The sequence below is a fragment of the Microtus ochrogaster genome, chromosome 4, assembly GCF_000317375.1.
Source record: "Microtus ochrogaster isolate Prairie Vole_2 chromosome 4, MicOch1.0, whole genome shotgun sequence".
Lineage (NCBI taxonomy): Eukaryota > Metazoa > Chordata > Mammalia > Rodentia > Cricetidae > Microtus > Microtus ochrogaster.
Window position 1 is genome coordinate 14,292,288 of NC_022011.1, and position 22,541 is coordinate 14,314,828.

At 55.0% G+C, this 22,541-nt stretch overlaps 1 protein-coding gene across 1 annotated transcript; it reads left to right on the top strand.

Moving 5' to 3' along the window:
• The first annotated feature begins 864 nt into the window (after nt 1-864).
• On the top strand, nt 865-16,872 carry Ccdc102a (coiled-coil domain containing 102A). Its single transcript, XM_005345586.2, has 9 exons — nt 865-917; nt 5,099-5,827; nt 7,201-7,427; nt 9,384-9,492; nt 11,251-11,367; nt 11,712-11,921; nt 13,444-13,614; nt 14,136-14,239; nt 16,452-16,872. Exons 2-9 carry the CDS (start codon nt 5,246-5,248, stop codon nt 16,579-16,581), a joined length of 1,650 nt encoding a protein of 549 aa, XP_005345643.1. The 5' UTR covers nt 865-917; nt 5,099-5,245; the 3' UTR covers nt 16,582-16,872.
• Nucleotides 16,873-22,541: the final 5,669 nt, after the last annotated feature.

Consider the following 22,541-nt stretch of genomic DNA (forward strand, 5'->3'; position numbering starts at 1 on the left):
TTGTACACAACAGTCTGCCTCCATGTATGCCTGCATGCCAGAGGAGGGCGCCAGATCTCATTACAGATGGTTGTGAGCCAACATGTAGTTGCTGGGAATTGAACTCAGAACCTCTGGAAGAGCAGCCGGTGCTCTTAACCACTGAGCCATCTCTCCAGCCCCTGAATTGAAACATTCTTAATCAAAATGTATGACTCCTTTATCTTCACAGTCTTTATCTTTTTCAGACAATCATCAATGTGGCCTAGCTGCTCGGACATTTCTGTGACTTTTGGTCCTCTATGTAAGACAGAAAGACCTCGCACCAGGATGTGGTGGAGAGACACAGCCTGATCTTCCTCTTCTCTTGACAAGGCTACAGACACTCTACCCCCCAGGAGAGAGGTAGCGACCCCAAGGGCTGTGCACAGGGGGTAGGAGGGCTCTGCCAGGCAACATCGCACAGAGGGAAAAACTCCACAGTGTGAGTAGGTCCCCATCACGCTCCATTATAGGCCTGAGGTCACTCTGGTTGTACAAATAAGGGAAATTGAGGCCCGTTGAGGACATGGACTCTTTGGCCCAGGTCCAGTCGATGACAACGCTGGCACTGGGAAGAATGCAGTTAACCAAAGTGAGGACTTGGTGACGCTCCACGTGGGCCCGTGGTGCCCACTCCTGTCCCTGGTTGGCGGGAAAGCCGACGTCGTGGAAGATGCGTGAAAGATCCCACGCTTGGGTGAGCCAGCGGGGGTCCCGCGGCCTGGCCCCAGCCCGCCGCAGGCCGCGCCCCACACGGGGCCCCCGCCCGCTCCCCTTCCCCTCCCCCGGCGGGAGGAGGAGATTCGGCGGCCCTCCCCCGGCCCTCCCGACGGCCGCTGCAGCCAGCCCCGCGCCCTCTCCACCCTGCGCGGCATCTCGGACGTCCGGGACCCGAGGTGAGAGGGGATCGTGGGGCGGGAGGTCACGGCGGCCGGGGATTTGCTGCGGCCCGGAGCCTCTCACGCGCGGGACGAGCTTTGCTGCCGGGACAGGAGCCGGGGCGGGGCCCGACGAACCCCAAACTCTGAGCCCAACTTTCTAGTCCCCTCTTGGGGATCCCCCAACCCACACCCGCCCCGGCGGGGGCCAGGTCCCGAGGCCGGACAGTGGGGGAGGGGGCGCCCGTGGAATGCCGGCCGGGCCGGGAGGGGCGGCGGGCGGGGGCGGAATGTGGAACTCTCTCGGGGGACCCAACGTGGTCACCATGGCGAGTGCCGGACGGACGGGTGGCACTGGCCAATCAGAGCCCGGTTTCACTCTCAGACCCTCGGCACTGCCAATGGAAGCTGCGCGGTGGGGTGGGTGGGACCTGCCTTGCAGGACCGGACCCCAGCACCCCCGCCAGCCGTTAGGGGGAGCGCCAGCCTTTAGGGGGAGCGGGGCTAGTGGCCCGCTAAGGGGCGACCAAGTAGGGACTGAGGCTACACAGGGCCCTGGTAAGCAGAAAACTAACTTCGGGAAGTAATGGGGACAGGTGGAGCAAGGGCTCGGGGCTAAGAGAAGGGAGGGGCCTCAGCAGCCCACTGCCCAGGCAGTGCCGGGGTGAAGTCTGCATGCCTCTTCCCCATCCCGCAGCTTCAGTCTGTGTAAGTGAGATATGTCCCTTATTCGGCCCTGAGCTTTTGTGGGAGTTGGATTGGTTCTTATTGGCGCGGAGTCTGCATACCTGCTGGAGGTCTTAAGAATCATGTTGGTGCCTCTCGATTCTATACATAAGGAAACAGGCCCAGAGACCAGGGACCTGCACGTTCCACACGGCATATCGATAGCGAAGCTAGGATTAACGTCTGTTGTACACGACTGTGCCATCCCAAGAGTTGCTGAGTCCTGGGGCTGGAGTCGGTGCCCACGAAGGCTTTCACTTTCCCTTATCCAAGCAGCATTTGTTTGGTGGGCCTCATGTCTGAAGATCCCCCCAGTAGGTGCTCCCAGGGAGGTGGTGCTCCTCAGGTAGTCATGACCCAGCCTCAGAGGCATCCAATTCCACTTTTCCTCCTCCGTTTACTACTAGGATGCTGTGCTGTGGCAGGCAAGTAACTGTCCATCTAGGCCTCTGTTGATCCTGCTGTAAGGGAAATGTTGGAATTTGTGACTTAGGATATTTTTTGTGACTCTTTAGTTCAATATTGTGCTACCTGGGCTCTGTTCCAGCATGGAGACCTAGCTCTCCCCCCCTCTCTCCCACTCCTCCGTTTCTCTCCAGGAGGTCCAGCAACTGTATGCTGGGCTCTCTCAATATCCGACAATCTGTGGGCTGACCAGCCTTGGGCCCTGCACTTATCCAATCAGGCAGTCCCCCTGTGGTTTCCTACTGGGCTCTGATCCCTACCCACAGCTAGGCCTGTGGCCCTGGGCTTAGCCCAGAGTCCACCTGAAAGATTCCAGGAGGACGTGGGAGGAGTCTGAGTTGTGGAGAGGTCCCTGGGTACCCCAGCCCGTCAGCTGGCCCCCGTCCAGGTCTTGGTGTTGCTCATTCTTCTCCACGGGTACTGAGAGAACCAACCAAACACTGAGGACAGAATACAAAGTTGAGTATGTCCCTGCTCCCCCCAATTAAAGAGACTTCCTCGGGCAAGAGCTCAGATGTGTGACTCTGACCTTGACCACGGATGGGCTTAGGCACCTACTTGTATTAGCAATGGGCCGAAAACCGACTTCTGATTTATGGGATGATACAACTCTCCCAAACTGTCTGATCCCTTAATAGGAGCTTTGTCCGTCTTCCCTGAGCTCAGGAAACATTCACTTAGCATCCTTCCCGGCTCAGCTCTGTTCAGATAGCCAACAAGACCAAGAAGCCTTTGAGAGCGTCACAGTATGTTCATTCCCCAAAACAAGGCAGTTGGGGTTCAGGAAAACTGGCATGAAATACCCAGAGATTAGGAAAGACGAGGAAGTGATGCAGATGGGTCCTGAGGGATATGTGGGAGTTTGCAGATATAGACAAGAAGAGGGAGAGAGGTTCCCAATGAGTCTGAACGAAAAGAAGACAGTGGCCACTCTCCATGGAGAGCGCTGAACCTGTGGCCTGCAATGAGTGTCCAGTCAAAGTGTCCTTGCTTCCTGGAGCAGGCAGGGACTGAGTTATGGCTGGGGTTCAGGAGCTCCAGGACCTGCTTAGCTCTGCTGCTCGGCTCAGATGCAAGGCCATATAATACAGCTCCACATCTTCCATCCCACTAGCCAACTTGAGGCAAATACCAAGTTGTAAGTGGCACTGATGTCCCTACGGAGTGGCAGGCAGTGATAGAAGGGGTCTTTGGCCAGGTATGGCTGCAGGATGGGACAGGGCATATCAGGACATTTCCTAATGGCATCCAGGTTGGAAGCGTGGGCTGGCTGGCTTTGGAAGGGATGTAGACAGGCACTCTCTGAGCCTGTGGGCGCTGCCCCCACCCTGAGCTGCTCCTCGGAGTGCAGTGGCAGCAGAAGGTAATCAGGAGCCACCCCCCTTAATGTCACCACAGGAAAAAGGCACCGACCCTGGGGAGGGAGAGGCAAGTGACAGGCAGCTGGGCCCTGCCTGCCTATCTATAGCATGAGGCATGAGCAGGGCCTCTGTGTACCTGGGTTTCCACAGCTCCTTGAGTGTTTCCAAGGCTGTTATGGGAGTAGGGGGTGGGGTGGGGAAGTGTTGCTAGGCAGAGGCCAGCTGCACAGGGGTCTGCACAGGTGTGCTTGTGGGGGTTGGGTGGGTGTGCTCCACCTCTTCCCCCATGCATGTGCATACCTGTTCTGGGCCTGAGGAGAAAGGCAGAAGGTGTTCACAGCCTCCCTGCCCCACCGTTTCTACCTTCCCCCCACCATGCACCCCAGAGGCCAGGGCTGACTTTGGAGGCCCCAGCCTGGAAGCCATTAAGGGCCTGGATGATGTCTGCCCTGCTCCTGTGCCAGGGGCTTAGAATTTCTGGAAGGAGCCAGTTGGAGTCCTCTCTCAGCCAAGCAGAGCCCTATGCCAGGCCTGGCAGCTTCTAGGCCGTGGATGTGGCAGCAGCCCCCACTGCCACACTTCTACTGTAGGGTTGTGGGAAGACCGAACTTCAACACTGTGCTTGGGCTTCCTGCCAACTCCCTCCTCTCCTCTCCCCTGCAGATGCTCGTATTGTTTCTCTTAGGGCTGTTCTAGTGGAACTGGGCCAGGAAAACGGGGAAGGAGTGTGTGTTGAGATTTCCCTTAAGAGTGTATTTTTGGGGGTCCATTAGCGTGCTGGTATATGTATACATTTGTATCTGTATCTATGTGTATGGCTGTGTGCCCGTAGGTCTGCCTCTGACTGTATGTGTCACTTATCCCTGTTTTGTGTGGCTGGGGTTGCTCGTATGTTCACAGATGTGTCTGTGTGTGCAGAAACGTCTAGATGCTTGTGGGCGCCAAAGCTACCAACTCATCACACAGGCCAAGACACTGAGTCAGAAAGGAAGGGTACACAGCCTGTCAGGAACGAGAGCCTGGGTCCTTGTGGCTGTCTGGTGACTGTCCATACAGTGCCTTTGGGGTTGAGATATGTATGGAACCTTAAGGAATGAGGGTGACACAGGCTTGGGGCCATAGCTCAGTAGGAGAGGGCTTGTTAATGGCGTCCCATGGAGGGGCTGGGGAGACAGAGACTTGGACCTGCCCAGAGGTTACTTGAATATTCCCAAGCCCCAAACATGAACTCCTGAAATGTAGTCTCTGCTGTATACCTGCCAAACACTCCGGGCCATGACCTGCTAATTGTTAAGCAAGGCTCCAGGTGAACCTGAAGCGCACTCTGATGAAGGTATCCTGGGTTTCTTTACCCTGAGCCCTGCCCCCATAGAGGAGAAGCAGAAGCCCAGAAAGGCCCAGTGGCTTACATGAAGCTCAGACAACAAATCAAGGGTTCGGATCAACCACCTTGAAGGGATGAAGGGAATTGGAGCCAGGGAGAAAGTGGCTGAAGGGTAGCCTCCTTGGGGCTGCCCTGGAACACACCTCCCTCCTCCTGCTTCTGCCGGTACTGCCCACTTCTTCCCCTGAGCCTGCACAGGGCTGGCTGATTGGGTGACTGTCAGTGGGGGGTCACAGCCCAATAATGGTTGTGTTCTCTCTCAGGTCTGAAGAGGCGTCCGAGACGGGTATCCTAGGGAGCAGTGGGTCGCCGCTGAGTCGCGACGTCCATCACACACAGTGGTATCACGTAGGTCTCTTGTCCCGCATCATCCTTAACGAGTTCGCACCCAAGGCCCGCCCAGCCTCACTATGAGCCACGGCCCGAGCCCGCGACTGGCGGAATCCCCGCAGCTGTCCAAGAGCAGCCTGCTTACCATCCTGGGCAGCCCTTCCCCCGATCGCGTGGGCCCTGCCGACTCGCTGCCACCCACGCCGCCCAGCGGCACGCCATCACCGGGGCCGCCACCCGCGCTACCCCTGCCCGCGCCCGCCTTGCTGGCTGACGGCGACTGGGAGAGCCGCGAGGAGCTGCGGCTGCGGGAGCTGGAGGAGGCGCGCGCACGAGCCGTGCAAATGGAGAAAACGATGCGCTGGTGGTCCGACTGCACGGCGAACTGGCGCGAGAAGTGGAGCAAGGTGCGCGCCGAGCGCAACCGTGCGCGCGAGGAGGTGCGCCAACTGCGCCAGCGCCTGGACACGCTCACCAAGGAGTTGGCGGGCGCGCGCCGCGAGCTCCAGGAGGCTCAGGGCGAGTGCGAGGCGCGCGGCCGCGAGCTGGCCCGGCTGCGGGGAGCATGTGGTGCAGTGGACAAGACACACGATGGCCCGGAGCCTGAGCGCGAGAATGAACCTGTGCGCGACATCGGGGCGGAGAGGCCGCCTGTTAGCCAGGTGCGCCCAACTACACGGCTTAGAAGAAGGCTGGCATTTGGGCTAGCCTTGCACAGGGGCACAGGTGGGAGGGAGCAATGAAAAAGAACTAGTAAGGATCTGGTTTCCAGTGGGGAGTCCGTCAGCCCCACGTGGTGGTAGTGGAGAGGGCAGGTAAAGGTCATCTTGCTTTGGAGAGCTCCAAGTTCTGGCGGTCTGCCCCCCCACCCCCACCCCCCACACCTTAGATGTCATCAAAATCAAAGAATCTTCCAAACCAAGCACAGGAGAGATCCATGGACTTGGCTTAGATTAGAAGTAGAGCTGGCTCTCTGGTCCTGAGCCAGGCCTTTGGGAGGGGCATGAGAAAAGCTTTCCCCAAAGAAGTTAAGCCCAGACTGATAGGAGGCATTCACATCAGCTGTGGGAAGTGCCAGAATCCATAGTAGGTAGTTGGTGGTCATGGCCTGCTGAGCCTGGGGAATAGTGGTGTCTATACCCTTAACTTCATGCCTATAGATGCATTATCTCCTTAGTCACTACAGCAGTCCCTGAGACAGGAAGATGCAGAACCAAGCAAGGTCTGTGTTGCTTCTCCAGCTGCTGGCTTTGCTCCTGATAGTGAGTGGTAACACGTAGTATGGCTGGGACAGGATAATGGTACCAGGGCAGGCCACACAGGCAAGGCATGGGCTTTGGTCCCCGGGAGACCGGATCCTAGCAGAGACTCTTAGCTGACACCCTCCTCTCTGGCCTAGCCCTCTCCCTGTGGCCTGGTATTTGAAGACATTCTCTAACCTAGCTGCCAGGACCTCATCCTCTTCTTGCCCTCTTATGGTTTGGTTGTCCTCACAGCCCCTGAGTCTCTAGGGACAGTGTAGGGAGCCTCAGGTCTGCAGTGTGTGTTTGCACACCAGCCCAGGCACTCTATTCTGTGATCCTCCTTTCTGGTATTTCCATCTGTCCCAGGTGGCAACCAGAGTGCCCCGCCAGGACGACCTGAGGTCAGTCCTTCAGAAGTCCTTGGAGCCACCAATCTCCCTGTGACCATGTTTGCCCCTGAATTGGAATCCTAAGCCCTAGTAGAAATCCCCACTTCAGCATCTGTTCCAACTAGTTCACCCAATGATTGCATACTTGGGGCGACAGGGAGCCCTCCCAGGATATAGGAAATTCTGGGGGCTGGCAGTGTACTTCCAAGATGTGAAGGAAGAGGCCCACAGAAGGAGAAGGAAGTAAGCAGCAAAAGAAACCAGGGCCCAGAGGTCCTGTGTCACCTGTCCCAGGTCACTTACTTAGCAAGGTCCTTCCAGAGCAGGGCCAGAGATGGCCATGAGGATGGTGGCCAGGGCAAGGCCCTGGGCCAGGTGCAGTCCCTACCTTGGTCCCCACAGGAGCTGGACCTGGTAGAGAGCCTGCTGAAGAGCAGAGCAGAGGAGTCTGAGGGCTGCTGGGATACCTGCAGTGTGGCGGCTGGGGGCTCTCGGGCTAGCTCAGGCCGCCAGGATCGCAACCGCCTGCCCTGGGAGGACACAGCCAGTACACAAGAGGATGCCTCCAAGCTGACTGCCCTGCGGCTGCGGCTGGACGAATCTCAGAAGGTGCTGCTCAAGGAACGAGAGTGAGTCCTGAGGGGAAGGTGGGGCCTGGGGCTGGGCACCCTGGGATCCCAAGCGATTACATGAAATCTACTGAGCACAAGCTCGGATTTTAGTTACCTTGGGGTGGTTTGGGGGTTTTTGGTTTTTGGGGTTGCTTGGGTTTCTGTTTTTGTTGTTCTTGTTTTGTTTGGTCTTTTTGTCATTCCCCACCCCCACCCCCGCCCATGCCCAATCCCTGCCCCATCCCCCTCCCCAGCCCCTGCCACATGAGAAAAGAACCCAGCCAGAGAGCTTTGGACTTGGGAGGCAAGCACTCTACCATTGAGCTAAATCTCCAGCTCCATAATCTAAGATTTTAGAGTAGTGAGTGAATCCACTACTACTGTGTCTGTTTCATTTTTTAATCAAGATTTTTTAAAAAAATTATGTGTTCCTTCTTTGCTGGGTGGTGGTGGCGGTGGCACACACCTTTAATACCAACACCAGAGAGACAGAGGCAGGGAGATCTCTGTGAGTTGGTGACCAGCCTGGTCTACAGAGTAAATTTTAGGACATCCAGGGCAGTTAGTTACACAGGGAACCCTGTCTCAAAAAACAAATTATGTGTGTGAGTGATTTGTATGTATGTGTACCATGTGACTGTCTGGTGCCCATGGGTACCAAGATAGGGTATTAGATCCCCTGGAACTGGAATTATACATGGTTGTAAACTTCCATTTGGGATGCTGGGAACCAAACCTGGGTCCTCCATAAGACCAGCAAGTACTTTTACCTCCAAACCATCTCTCCATCTCTCATCCTTTGTTTATAAAGTAGAGCCTCAGTACATGAACCCCAGCTGACCTTGAGCTTGCTGTGTAGTCTCTGGTGACCTCAAACTTCTGGTGACAGAGAGGGTAGCGGGCTCAAGGAAAGCAGGAATGGGGAAGGAAATTGGGAAGTCGGTTTTAGAGGAGTTTTGTTTGGCACAGGAAGGTAGCAATTTGTGAGTAGATGGATGGGTCTGGAGGCCCCAGCAAATCTGGGCTAAAGGTAAAAGGCAGGGGTCCTCAATGAACAGGTGACCTTGAAAGCCAGGAATTTGAGAATCAGAAGTGGATGGACAAGGAGTAGGTTATGGCACGGAGTCCTGGCTCAGTCAGGTTCAGAGGCCGGCTAGAGGAAGGGGTGAGGGGAGAGGAAAGGGAGCCATCTGCAGAGAGAAGGAACCAAGAGAGACTGGAGGAGTAGGAGAGTGGGTGGATGAACAGAGCACTTAGCTGACCAGTGGATTTAGAATGTGTAGCTCATCAGTAACTTGGATGACAGCACCTAGAGGTTATGATCGGATGCTCATGAATATTCTGCAGCCATGATGACCAGGAAATAAGTGTATAGATTATATACTTGGTTCACACATATGATTTTACTTTTGAAAAAAATCAAAATAAGCCGGGCGATGGTGGCGCACGCCTTTAATCCCAGCACTCGGGAGGCAGAGGCAGGCGGCTCTCTGTGAGTTCGAGACCAGCCTGGTCTACAGAGCTAGTTCCAGGACAGGCTCCAAAGCCACAGAGAAACCCTGTCTCGAAAAAAAAAAAATCAAAATAAGGGCTTGGGAAGAGGGAACCAGCTCAGTGGTAGAGTGCTCACCAGGCCTGGGGTTCCATGGGTCGGGGGAGGGAAGGGAGGAAGGAAGAAAGCATGCCCTGTGATGATAGTCAGAATAATGCCTCTGTGGGTATCATTGTATCTTTGGCTAAGGAAAGCCAAAGGGACCAGTAACCAGCAGAAGCTGGGGAGGAGACGAAATAGCGGTGTCTTCCCGACTGCCTCCCCTGCCCACACCTCATCTTCAACTTCTAGCTGCAGAATGTAGGAGAATACAGTCTACCATTTAAACAACAACCAAATCAAGCTAATACACCCCCTGAAATATGAAGTCAAAACAAAAGGAGTCTAATAAAGTCCGTGTGCTTGCCTGTTCCCCTCCCCAGGGACAAACTGGCCCTGAGCAGAAGCATCGAGAAGCTGGAGGGGGAGCTTAGCCAGTGGAAGATCAAATACGAGGAGCTAAGCAAGACCAAGCAGGAGATGCTCAAGCAAGTAAGGCTGGAGGCTATTGGGAGGGAGGGGGCCTCCTGGTGGTGGCAGCTGCATGCTGGAGAGTTCTAGTCTTGGGGACAGGTTAGGGAGGAATCTCTTCACTTGGCCATGGTTCTGAGTACCAGTACCAGAGCAGGCAGGGAGATGCTGGTAGCCTAGCAGCTGAGGTCTGTGTGTGTTGAGAAGGCACCAAAACAGCATGAGGAGCCAGGCAGTGGTGGTGCATGCCTTTAATGCCAGCACTTGAACGCAGAAGCAGGAGGATCTCTGTGTTCCAGGACAGTCAGGGCTACACAGAGAAACCCTGTCTTGGGTGGGGGGAAAATAACATGAAGGAGATGGCATGAAGAGGCCGAGGAGGGTCTCTATAAGATGACATCTGAGCCAGGAGTTGCAAGTCACACTTGTAATCCTACCATGTGGGACACTGAGACAGGAGGATTGCCTTGAGTTCAAGGCCAATTTGAGACAGAGTGAGCCCCTGTCTCAACATCCTTGCTCCACTCCCTACAAGACGCTATTTGGAGTGAGACCAAGACCTAAAGGGGCTTCTCATTGTGAGAAGATAGGGGATCTGGGTGCTCACAGCAGCAGTCCTGAAATAGGCAGACACCAGTGTATCTGCTGGACACAGAGAAGGCTCGTGTGGGTGGAGAATCGTGTCAGAGGTAGGATTTCAGAGGGTTTGTGGCCAGAATGGAGGTGTCAAATGTATGTATGTCAAGTGAATGTATGTCAAGTGAAATTGAAGCTCCTTGTGGTCAAAGGAGCTGTGTCCTCACCTTCCTATTCTTAGCAGTGGGGCCCTTGAGTTTGGGAAGTTGGCTGCCACGTTTGCCTCTTGTACAGATTGGGTATGGCCACCAGGGGGCGCAGCCATCCTGGGAAAGCCTTGCCGGATCATCTGGGATCACAGAGGTCAAAGAGCAGAGAATTGCATAGGAAAATTGTCCAGACCTGGTCTTCCCTGGGAATCTCTTCAAACTCCTAAAAGAGTCCCAGGCCCCTCCCTGCCTACTTGACTCTCCTTTCTTCTTTTGGGGTCCAGGAACCTGGCCCCACACTATTCAGACTACCAAGTATAGTTGCAGAAGGACACAAATGGAGCACCAATGTACAGTCAAGCAGAGAAATTCTCTTGTGCCTGGCTTCCTTCCACAGCATTGTTGTAGAGGCTCACTGTGTGCTTGTGGGAAGCAGAGCTTGGAGAAGTGCCCACAGCGGTTCTTATGTCTACACATGCACACTGGTGTTTAGAGCCACCAGTGTACGTTGAGAGCCATGGGGAAGGCAAGCAAGTTCCCTAGGCTTGCAGTCGTGGGCAGTGGGACGAGGCCAGGTGGATGGGAGGAGCACACAGGAACGTGATGTTGTATGTCTTTGTGAGAACACAGGAGTTGGCGGTCTATCTAAAGGGACTGAGAAAACGCTCAGAGGGGCTTTGGGGTGTGTGTGTGTGTGTGTGTGTGTGTGTGTGTGTGTGTGTGTGTGTGTGTGTAGGGTTGAATTGACTTTGTTAAAGTTCACTCTTAATCCCCATGATGGAGAGTGAGCTGACCAAGTCATGTGCAGGTACCAAAAGGCCAGACTGTGATGAGGTAGGAGGGGACAGACATCTGAAATACCGAGTCGCCAGATTCAGTCTGCTCTGGTCCCCTGGGGCCCCCATCACCCTGGCTGGTACTCACCTTCATCCAGCATTGCCTCTGGGCTCTATCCTGGTGGTCCTCATGACCAGGCTGGGCGATGTCTTTGCAGCTCAGCATCCTCAAGGAGACACACCAGGATGAGTTGGGCCGCATGTCTGAAGACCTAGAGGATGAGCTGGGCGCACGCTCTAGCATGGATCGCAAGATGGCTGAGCTGAGGGGTGAGGTGAGTGGCTGGCAGGAGGGAGGGGCAGTGCCTGGGACTAAGGGGTTCAGGGGACCTATTGAGCAATCTGTGGAAAACAGACAGAAGCCTGTGCTGTGCTGTGAGGGGCCAGCCACACTCTAGGGGCCTAGCCTGCAGGAGGCACCCCCTTTCCCAAACAAAACCCAGAAGCGCCCCCACATCCTGAACATGATGAAAAAAAAAGCCCAGCATAATTATAGCTGCTGCAGCTGGATCTGCTTCCTGGTGCCATTTTTGGCTGCAGGATGGGAGGGGGGGGCTACATCTAGCCTGTCTCTCCACCCCGTCCCCCAGGAGTCTCACTGCATCCCTCGCTGTTGTAGATGGAAAGGCTTCAGGCAGAAAATGCAGCCGAGTGGGGCCGCAGAGAGAGGCTGGAGACGGAGAAGCTGGGCCTAGAGAGGGAGAACAAGAAGCTGCGTGCACAGGTTGGAGACCTGGAGGAGGCCCTGGCCCGCAGACGGCGGCAGAATGCCAGTGCTCTAGACTGTGACCTGAGAGCCAGCCAGGCCGCTCTCTTCGAGAAGAACAAGGTGGGGCTGAGGGTGATGCCCAGGACCCCCATCCAGCTAATTAACACATTTATTGTATGCCCTGCATGCGGATAACTGCAGTACAGGCTGAGCCTCCTTGGTCCCCAAACCAGACACCCCCAACTTTGGGCATCAACAGGATGCCTCAAAAGAGCAGAAAAGTTCACACTTAGGTGTGGTAGGTCCCAGTCAAAATGTGAGGGCAATAAAAATGCTACGGAAAATTGCAATCAGGCCCTAATGACATTCACGAAACTAATGGATTCTATGTTTAGACCCAGGTCCTGTCCCCAAGAGATCTCATGATATATATGTGAATACCCCAAAAGTCCAAAAATTCTGGAATCTAGGTTGAAGATAAAGTTTGGTAGAGTATTTGCCAAGCATGCACAGAGCCCTGGGTCTCATCCGCAGCTCCATGTAATGTAGTGTGATATTGTCCCAGTATCCAGGAGGTAGAGGCAGGAAGATCAGAAGTTCAGAGTCATCCTTGCCTACAGAGAAAATTCAACGAAAACTGAAATATATTTGAGCCTAGGCACTTTAGATAAGATATTCAACCTATAATTGCATTTATTAAACAACTACTATAAGATCAAGCCACTGGTAATTATGGTGGCTACATGGACTGAACACCTGCTGTCTGATAGTGACAGCAGTGGACAGACAGGTGTGTCTACCTGCTCCATGAATCTGGTGGCTTAGAAGGACATATTGCTCTCATCATATGTGGTTAGGCCTATTCCTAAAGACTTCGGGGGGTGGGGGTGGAGCCATGAGCTTGAGCTGAGGTCTCCAGGAGAAACAGGAGGTAACTGGTAGTGAACTGACTTTCCGAGGGTAGAGCGAGAACTGGGGAGTCACGAAAGAAATGGGGACTCCTGACTGGACGGGTGTGACAAGGGGGCCCAGGTAGAGGAAGCAGGAACTGTGGGCTGTGTTGTGAGAGCAGTAAGCAGAGAGGGGTGGGCAACTGCTAGGTGGAAGGTGGTGACAGAGGGTGGGAGCCACTGCATTTCCCAAGGCTGCAAGGGGTGACAGACAACCAGACCCTGCTGGAGCTGGTGTAGTAAAGACAGGGCTGAATGCCCCTCCTTCTGTAGATGGGAATGAGACACCCCAGAGCGGGGTGGCCATCTCTCTTCCTGGCTGTCCCACTCTGACCTCAGCTCTCTTCCCATGCCACATAGTTACTCCACAGTCTGGCTCATCCCAGACTTAGAAGTTTAACATAGGCTTGTCACCAAGACTGTAGATCTCGCTGCTTCCCCAGACCCTGACCTGAAGCTTCCGAGCCCACTGGACACCTTCCTGGCTCACTACAGTTATACATCCAAGTGGAGCCACTGAGTCACCCACCCAGCCTTCTGACCTCACTAGATGGCACTGCCAGCCCCCAGTTGATCACTGAGCTTTAAAGTGTGACATTCCTGTAGAGGAGACGCCAGCCCCCCCCCCCACCTGACTGACCCCCGGGCCCCCCCCTAGTGGGCATGTGACCTGAGCCTTCCCACCCCTGCAGGAGCTGGCAGATCTGAAGCATATGCATGGCAAGCTCAAAAAACAGTTCCAGGAGAAGGTGGCAGAGCTGGCACATGCCAACCGGCGTGTGGAGCAGCACGAGACGGAGGTAAAGAAGCTGCGGCTGCGGGTGGAGGAGCTCAAGAAAGAGCTGGCCCAGGCTGAGGATGAGGCAAGTACGGGCAGCCCTGAGAGGAGTGGGACGCATGCCCACCTGTGCTGCTGTATACGGGGGCCTGGCACCTAAGGCGGGGAGCGGGTGACGTCAGGTGGAGGGAAGGATAGTGGGTGAGGTGAATGGCGGTGTGGATGGTTAGGTGGAAGGCAGGAGGATTAGATGGACGGATGGATGAGCTAGAGGAACAGGTGGCTGCTGGGTGATGATGGGTATACAAACAGATTGATGACTGGCTCGGTGAATGGACAGGGCATGAAAGGCATCTGATGAGAAGCAGGTGAGTGGGGGGAGGGCCTGTGTGGCTGGGCAGTTGAATAGGTGCTGGTTAGACTGATGCATGCTGGGTAGATTTGGAGGCAGGCAGCCGACAGTGATGGAAAACAGAATGGAAGTGGTCCTAGGGATCCTCAGGAACAAGAGCTGGAAACTGGGCACAGAGAACAGGGGACGTGACTGAGCAGCCAGGCAGCCTCTGCCCAAGCTGATCCTCCTGTTCTCTGTCCTGCTTGACCCAGCTGGATGAGGCCCACAACCAGGCACGGAAGCTGCAGCGGTCCCTGGACGAGCAGACAGAGCAGAGCGAGAACCTGCAGGTGCAGCTGGAACACCTACAGTCCAGGTGGGCAGGGGTGCTTTGCAAGGCGGGGAAGACCCTAGTGCACAGGGCAAGGGCCAGAACTCTCAAGAAAGCCAAAGGGGAAGACCAAGAAGGAAGAGCTCCTGGGGCCTGAATCCTGTCCTCTCTGAACAGGAAGGGCCAGGGCCAGGAAGCTGGTGGGGAGTGGCTGCAGGAAGACAGCCCATCTGTAGGCTCTGGAATTGTCTCCCTCGGGTGGGCCAGCCGGTGGTGTGAGTTCGTGGAGGGCTGCCAAGGAGGCTGGGCTATGAGCCAGCTGCCAAGGAAGCCGGGCTCTGGGCAGGGCCAGTGATACTGGGAGTCCTTGGCAGGAAGCAGCATGCGCTGGGGTCTTAGGGATGAGTGACCCCAGGGTCAGCAGGAATATGAAAGGTTGAAGGGCAGGGAATGACAGAGAGTGACAGGCCAAGTCCCTCAGCTATAGCAGGAACTGTCGGCCCTCGAGGAAGTGGAGAAGTGCTTAGATCCACCCACCTGGCACACCGTGCCCTTTCCTGTCCCCATGCCCTGTCCCAACACTCGAAATCCTGCCTCCTTCGTATACTTCACTTCTAGGACCACCTGGACGTGTCAAAGCACTTCAGGCAGAGCCCTCCAGAATCAGAGCTAAGAAGCTCCAAAGCATGTGGCTAGTGTGGCCACACCCATACCCGCCTTCTTACCTGTGGTCCTGCAACCCAGGTCCTGCAACCAGCATTCTTGGGTAGGGGAAACACTGGGTGATCTTAGGACACTGAACCCTCATGGGTCAGCTCCCCCCACTGTAAAATGGAGACCAGTCACTGTGGAAGTGAAGAGGGCTTATTGAATCTTTAAAAAGCACCCGCGCCAACGGAGGCTGTGGTGTCATTTGCACCTGACTGAGGGGGGATGTTGCTGCAAATATTCTACATCTGGGTTTGATTCCCAGCGCCACATAAACTTAACCTGGGCTTCCACGGGTGTGATGCCAGCACTCAAGATAGAGACATTGGCGGTCATCCTCAGCTACATAGGGAATTGGAGGTTAGCCTGGGCTGCATGAGGATTGGGGGGAGAGCATCTGGACCAACAAATACTGAGTCGCTCTTGGCACTGATTGGCCACTCTCATTGCCTCTCCTGGAAGGGGACTTATGCGTGGGCTAGATAGAAATTGTGTCAAGAACCTACTGTGAGGCAACAAAGGGGCTCGATCCTTCCCCCTCAGAACTAGAAGACAAAGGAAAGCCCTTTGTGACTGCCCAATAGTGGGTGGCCTAGTGGAATCTCCTGATGGTTAGCAATGGGTTTATTGAGCATCTACCTAGTGCTACGGTGTGCCGAGAACTTGTGCTTGGGAGAAGTTTTGGAGCCAGGCCTCACGATTATGTGGCATAATCGGAGTCTCGGTTTCCCCATAGCCTGGAGTGACACCTGAAATTTATATAGGGCCCAGGCACTGATCTGGGCTTATTGCATGCCCAGCTCCACATGGTCCAGCCCTGTACATACACACCCCAACAGGTCACTCACAGCCTGGGGCTTTCTAGAAGTCTCAGCCACATTCCTAGGGAGCCATAAACTCCCAAAATGGCAGCCTGGCTCTGCTCAGCCTCCCCAGCACCTCTGTCGGGGGTGGGCAGGGCCACCCAGGATTGCTGCCTCATTTTAGTTTGTAACTTTTCTTGCTTTAATGTTCCGGGACAGCGCACTAAATCACTGTGCAGTAATGGAGCCGCACTCTCGCCCCTCCCTGCCTCGTTAATAATTCATGCCTTCCAGTAAGATGCTCGGAGCAACTGCCTTGTTGGGGGCAGTGTGTTTCCTCCACCTCCTCCTCCTCATCGTATGGATGAAGTTTGTCTAGCACATTTTGCGTTTGGAAATTGTACCGTGAGGAACTAGGGCTGAGCAGACACTAGGAGCGTAGTGCGCCCCACACCCTATTCCTTGGTCTCTTGGATCCCTATGAGGGACCAACCCCATCCCGGTCACCTCTGAGTCTGCCATCTACACGAGAGCTGGCACTGCAGCTCAGAGGACAACCCCACTATCTCCTGTCTGAGTGACTTTAGGCAAGTCATTTAACTTCTTTGTGCCTCTGTCCTTGTGCATAAATTGGGGTGGCAATAGCAGTCCCCCCATCTGAGTGCATTGTAGCTGGGAAGGGTGGAGCCACTACCAGCACAGATGCTCTGTGACTCCTGCTCTGACCTGTCACTCCCACCCCTCAGGCTCCGAAGGCAGCAGCAAAACGCCCCCCTTTTTGGGAAGATCCGTAGTACCCGATTTGGCACTGAGGAAGCCGGAGATGGAGCCAGTGACCTCGACGAGGATGAGGACCTGCAAATCCAGGTGGCCTAGAACATCCAGGGTGGAACAGGACTGGCCCGATGCCACGGGTGCCCAGCTGAGCATCCACTCAAACCAAACTGTGCAGCTGGCCAAGCTCTCTGCACTCCCCTGGGTTAAGAGTGTTAAGAGTGGAGAGCTGCAGAAAACACTTTATCTCTGTGTGATCTGGTCAGGAAGGTCCCTGGAGGCCACACTGCTGGGATTCAGAGGTGCTGTGAGCCCCCGGGACCAAGGAAGGAATGAGGCTGCCGAGGGACCCCAGCTGGGAGTCAGAGCTCAAAGCCTGAGTCTTTGTCCTCACCAGGCCTAATTGATGGTGTTGGTGGGATGTCAGAAGTTCCAGGTCTCCTCCTGGGCTCCCAGGTGAAGGGGAAAAAAGGCAGCTGTACCCCCATCCCCACCCTACCTCACACACCCCCGGAAAGCTGTCCCCAGGATCCAGCCCAACAGGAAAGGACCCTCTCCTGCCAGGGATCTTTCTTCTTCCTCTCTCAAACAGGAAATGGGCCCGAGGAAAGACTGGGAATGCTGCCCTTTGACCCCTAGGAGCTAGAAGCCAGGCCCCCACTGGCAGCTGCTATTTCCAGACACAGAGCAGAGCCCTGGCTCCCCCAGACTCCCTGGCACCTCCAGAGAGATAGTGTGGAGCAGGGGCCTCCTCGCAGTGCCTATCTTCCCACCAGACTTGCTTGGAGAGGGGCAGCTGACAGAGGATCAGGCCTGGGAAAGGGAAGCCGAGGAGCATCTGGGGGATGTGGAGGGTGGGGGCTGGGCTCTTCTCACAGTGCTTCCTTGGGTCACAGCTACTTTCAGTCAAAGTCACCTAGGGGTCATGGCCCACAGAAGCATTAGCTTTCGACTCACATGGTGCCTTAAGGAAAATCTTTAATGCTCTGCTAATATTAGTCCTGGGAAATTTGCCCGTCAAAATGTGGGTTTCCCTCTCCTGAGCTGTCAGCACCTCTGACTGCACAGTCCCTGCTCCCACGTGGCCATAGCTCCCACGTGGCTGCAGAGGCTCTCAGGAGATGAGAGGCACCCCAGTTCCCACCAGCCCCTGCAGCCTTAGCTCTTACCTACTTTGGGAGGCATTTGGGGCAGGATCCCTTTTAGACAAATGCAGGGGAGAGACAGAAGGCAGGCAGTGTGAGGTACAGCCATGCCAAGTACACACACGTCACTTACATGCTTGGGTCACTGGAAGGGTGACAGCCCAGTTTCACAGCAGCTCTTCACCAGTCTTTCCAACCAGCTGGTGAGACGGGTACCACTATCGCTGTCCCATTTATGCCGAGATCCAGGCTCTGGGGGGAACAAGTGCTTATCCCACAACCACGCAGCCTTGTCACCATGGCCCCATCCCAAGCCAGGCAGCCTGAATGCTGAGCCTGCCCAAGCTTCCCATCCACGACATGGAGCCTGTGGGTTCACCTACTTCTCTGCATATCTGGCCTTTCTGAGCCTGCCTGAAGCACTCACCTCCCCTTGCCCCTGCCCCACCCAGGATTACCCTCCCTCAACAGCCCTCCTCAGCCTCAGCCTACCCATTTCTCTCTTAGTGTGAATGGTGCTTTGTCTGCTACCCCCTGCCCCACCAGCCAGCAGCCCAGTGTCCTGGGATAGTAGGAAGGAGGAATGAATGAGGGATAGAGAAAGTTAGGATAAACCAGGTGTAGTGATGCTCACCTTTAACCCCAGCCCTCAGAAGTAGAGGCAAGCAGACCTCTGAGATCAAGGCAAGCCTGGTCTACATAGTGAGTTCCGGGATAGCCACAGCTACACAGTGAGACCCTATCTTAAATGGCAGAGGGGTATTATAAAAAGAGTGGAGGAAAATGGAGGGCCAGGTGACAGAAGGCTGAAGCCAGATCCCGGCTCACCCCAGCCACTTGTCTGGGGAGGGGGCATCCAAGACTTTTGGAGAGAGCAGGCAGCCCAGGGTCTGAGCGCCTTTCATTCCAGGCCTTGGAATTCCCAGATAGGCTGGAACCAGGTCTAACTCCTCACTCTGCATTGGGACTGAGGGCTGGGGACCCCAGAGTCTGTCCTTGCTGTCTAGCCAAGATCCTTAACCCAAGGAGCCTTTATCAGGTCTTGTCTCTCCAGGAAAGCCGTTCTCACTGGAGCCCTCCAGGTTTACATGACACGGCCCGTGATAAGCTTTAGTTTCTCTGTACAAAGGGGAGCTTGACCATGGGCTGGCCAAGCCCACCTCCTGTAAGACCACTGCCCATGTTCTTTCTGCCTTCCTCCACTGCTCTGCCCAGCCACCCAAGATCCTATTGCCTTGCCCACCTAGGAGGTTGACAGCCATTCCTGCCAGCCAACCTGTCCAAGGCCTCGGGTGGGGACTAGAGGCAGAGGTAGCCCTCAGGAGCCAGCTGCAGCTCAGCCTGCTGCCCCCACTGCCACCATCAGCAGAAGACTGCTGACTTTATCTACTAATTGCAGGGTTGTGAGATGCCAGCTGCCTCCCTGGCCCCAGGCAGGTGCCTCTCAAGGGAGTAGGGGCTCCCTGAAAAGGCCTTCCAGCCCTCCTCAAGTCCTGCCCCCCCCCCCCCGCTGTACTGGGTAATCTCTGTGGTGCCTTGTCCTCCCAAAGGAGAGGCCTGGTGGGCTGTAAACAGAAGCCTCTGGTTCCCACATACAGGTTCCCTCTCCACCCAAGAACTAGCCACGGCTGTCCTCCGCTATACAAGTTTCCACCCACAAACCGGGCACCCACTCTTGCCCTGAGCACATGTTCTGAATGTTTTTATCACCCTGGCACTCAGCCACAATCAAGACAAACCTCCTTCTGGGGGGTCCCTCTTTACCCGTCCCCTGCTGAATGCCCAAACACCGTCTCTGAGCTTGCCTTGTGGACCAGAGCATCCCTGACCAGGTCAGTCTGGATACTGGATGCCAGACTGCTCCACAGGGCTTGGACTGGATTTCAACCTCTAAGGAAGAGGGGTCCTGCCTGTCACCCCAGCAGAGGAGTGGGAGGTTTTAGAATCATGCTCCTCCTTTCCACCTGTGCTGTTGAATGTTAATCTTCTCAGCTGCCTGGGAGATGGGGGAAAAAAATGAGACCACAGAGGGGAGGGGCCGGCCACTGATTCTGAAGCCTGATTCTGAGTAGTTGCTGGTTAACTTGTTGGGGAAGGGAGGCAAGGATGGGGGAGGGGAGGCCAGAGCTAAGGCTGCCACCAAAGCTACCACAGGGATTTGGGTCATCTGCAGAGCCCTTTCTCATCCGAAGCCTCATTCCATTCTTATTTAGGAATGTCAAGCTAGGATCTTCATTACCTAGAAGCTGAGATCTGGCGAGGTTATCCCTGACCCTGCAGGTCTGTCCTGGGAATCATAGCTCCTTCCAACAGCCCCTGATCCTACATTCAGGTACCTCAAGAGGATGGAGCTCAGTGGTAGAAAATTTGCTCAGCTCGTGCAAGACCCTAGGTTCCATCTTCAGCACCGCAAAGAAGGAAGGGACCCTAAGACATTAGGTCACTGTTGCTGTGATAAAACAGGACAACCAAAGCAACGGGGGTGGGGGGGGGGAACGGGCTTGTTGGGCTTACACTTCCATATTGTTTCTCGCCAAAGGAAATCAGGACAGGAACTCAAACAGGGCAGGAACCCAGAGGCAGGAGCTGATGCAGAGCCCAAGAGGGGGCTGCTTCCTGCCTTGCTCCTCATAGCTTGTTCACAGTGAGCTCTTAGTTCAGTGAGAGATGCTGTCTTTAAAAATAAGATGGAGAGTGACTGGATGATGCCTGATGTTGTTGACCTTTGGTCTCCATGTACACATATGCATGCACACACACAGATGGGGTGAATAAAGTTATTAACTGGAAAAGGAGCAACTAAGAAGATGAGCATTGGCTAACTGCTAACTAAGCAAGAAACACCACCTCTCTGAGCCCCGGTTTCCACATATGCCTATGGGAAATGAGAAGAGACACGTGTCAGGCCTCCACCTTTGTCCTGTTTGGGTGAGCCAGAAAGGGAACACATGTATGTGTCCATATTGGGGTTGGAGTCTTGTCCAGGGGCAGGGACCACCCCACCCAGGTCCTCCCACTCTCTCCCACCCAGCGCCATCTCAGACTCCCAACCTGATGATCACTCAGGTGTCTGGTGGTTAGTTTCATGAGGGGATGGATTGGAGCAACCACAGTGAGCAGTCTTGACTGTTCCTGGTCCCCTTTGCCGGCTGGGGCACCGAAGCTTGGGGGGGGGGGTGTAGCTATCTGCTTGGGAACTTGGCTGGTGGGAACCCTTCATCAGACAGAGCTTATCTGATCCCAGAGTCCCTGGGGGGTAAACTGAAGAGGCTGCCAAGAGAAGATGGGCAGAAGAGGAGGCGCTGGGTGGAGCAGTTTGCCTGGGTCAGCTGCCACACCCCTGAGAGCCCAGAGGGACAATCAAAGTTGTTCTCCCACCTTGAAGGTGAGGAACTCAGGCCAAGGCCTTTGCAGCCTCCTGAATGTTGTAGCAGCTCGAAAGCACAGCCTGAACTGGGGCTACTCTCCAGAGCTGATATGCGCACACTGCTGTCCCAGAGGTTCGTGGGGCAGCTGAATGTTCCACACACCTCTTCTCAACTGCAGGGCCATGATGCTCATGGTGTTCTTTTCCAGGTTCCCTGCTCCCCCCACAACCTCTCGTTTGTTCGTCGTTCTTGTCCCCGGCCTCCTTTCCATTCCTGTAGGACCCCAAGCCCCTTCCTGCCTTGGGGCCACCAGATGTTATTCTTTCTGCCTGGAGCCTTCTTTCCACCCTTACATGCTTCTAGCTTCTAGTCTCTTTTCAAATGCCACTGCCCAAGGACAAGGGAGTGACAGGTGTTTCCCTGGCTCCTCCAGCCACCCGGAGATTCCCTTTCCTGTCTTCCATGGCTCCTCCCTTCTGTTTCTTGATAATCATTTTTCCAGATGGGTCCACCTTCTGTGACTGCTGACATGGTCACCTGGCCGGTGCTGCCCTCCAGGTCCCTCACTCACCCGTGATTCCTTCTCTTGGCTCACTAGGTTACCCAGCACAGCTGAACTCACTGCTCAGGATGGGTGGGTGAGTTAGTGAGCGAGCGAGCAAGAGCCAGCGAGCATTGAACGAGTGAGCCAGCACTTCTGTTCTGCTCGGGCCCAGCTACGGGGAGTGCCCACTCTGTCAAGGCAGCAGGAGTCAAAGTCAGAAGCAAGCAAGCTAATGGGCCTGGGCAAAGTTTTTTTTAGAGGAAACTCAAAGATGCAGGGCTATTAAAAATTGATATTTCAATGAGATAATCTCTCTTCTAGGCTTTTAATTGATTGTCTAAAAAGCCTTCCTCTGCTGTTGTTCCTCTTTATTCGCAGGGACCATTAATTTTTTTATGGATGAGCACACCCTGGTAGAGTGGAAAGTCTGCCACGCAGTGCTTCAGAATGGTGGCCAAGGCGCCAAGGATGCACAGCTGGGGGCCATGGCCATGGTGCTAGCTTTGGCTCTGGATGCTAGCTGGCTGGGGCTGACCCCATCAAAGAAGGTGGGACATCCCTGGAATGCCAGGACACTGCCCCCACACTCTCCCAGACCTAGTGAAGCCTCATGAAGGCAGGAGAAGCAGAGGCCCCCGTGGAATGAGCTGACTAAGGACCCTGAGTCCTCCCCAGCCATACTGATGGCCAGGCCACACCCACTTCAGGTACTTGCTCCCTTCTCTTGCCATCTCTGGCTGATGGGCTAAGAGGTGAAAGAGGAGAGCAAGTGGGAGGCAGAGCATCCATTCTGCCCCTTTCCCCTCTCTGTACCTCTGTTTCTCATAGGTCCAAGGGTGGGTTGAGTCTGAGGACTGAGCCAAGAGCCTGCTAAACAACAAATGTGCAAGGCAGCTTTGGGTTGGTCCCAGCATCCTTCTGCTGGCTCTGCAGAGAACCTCTAATCGATTTCTCTCTCTCTCTCCCTCTCTCTCTCTCTCTCTCTCTCTCTCTCTCTCTCTCTCT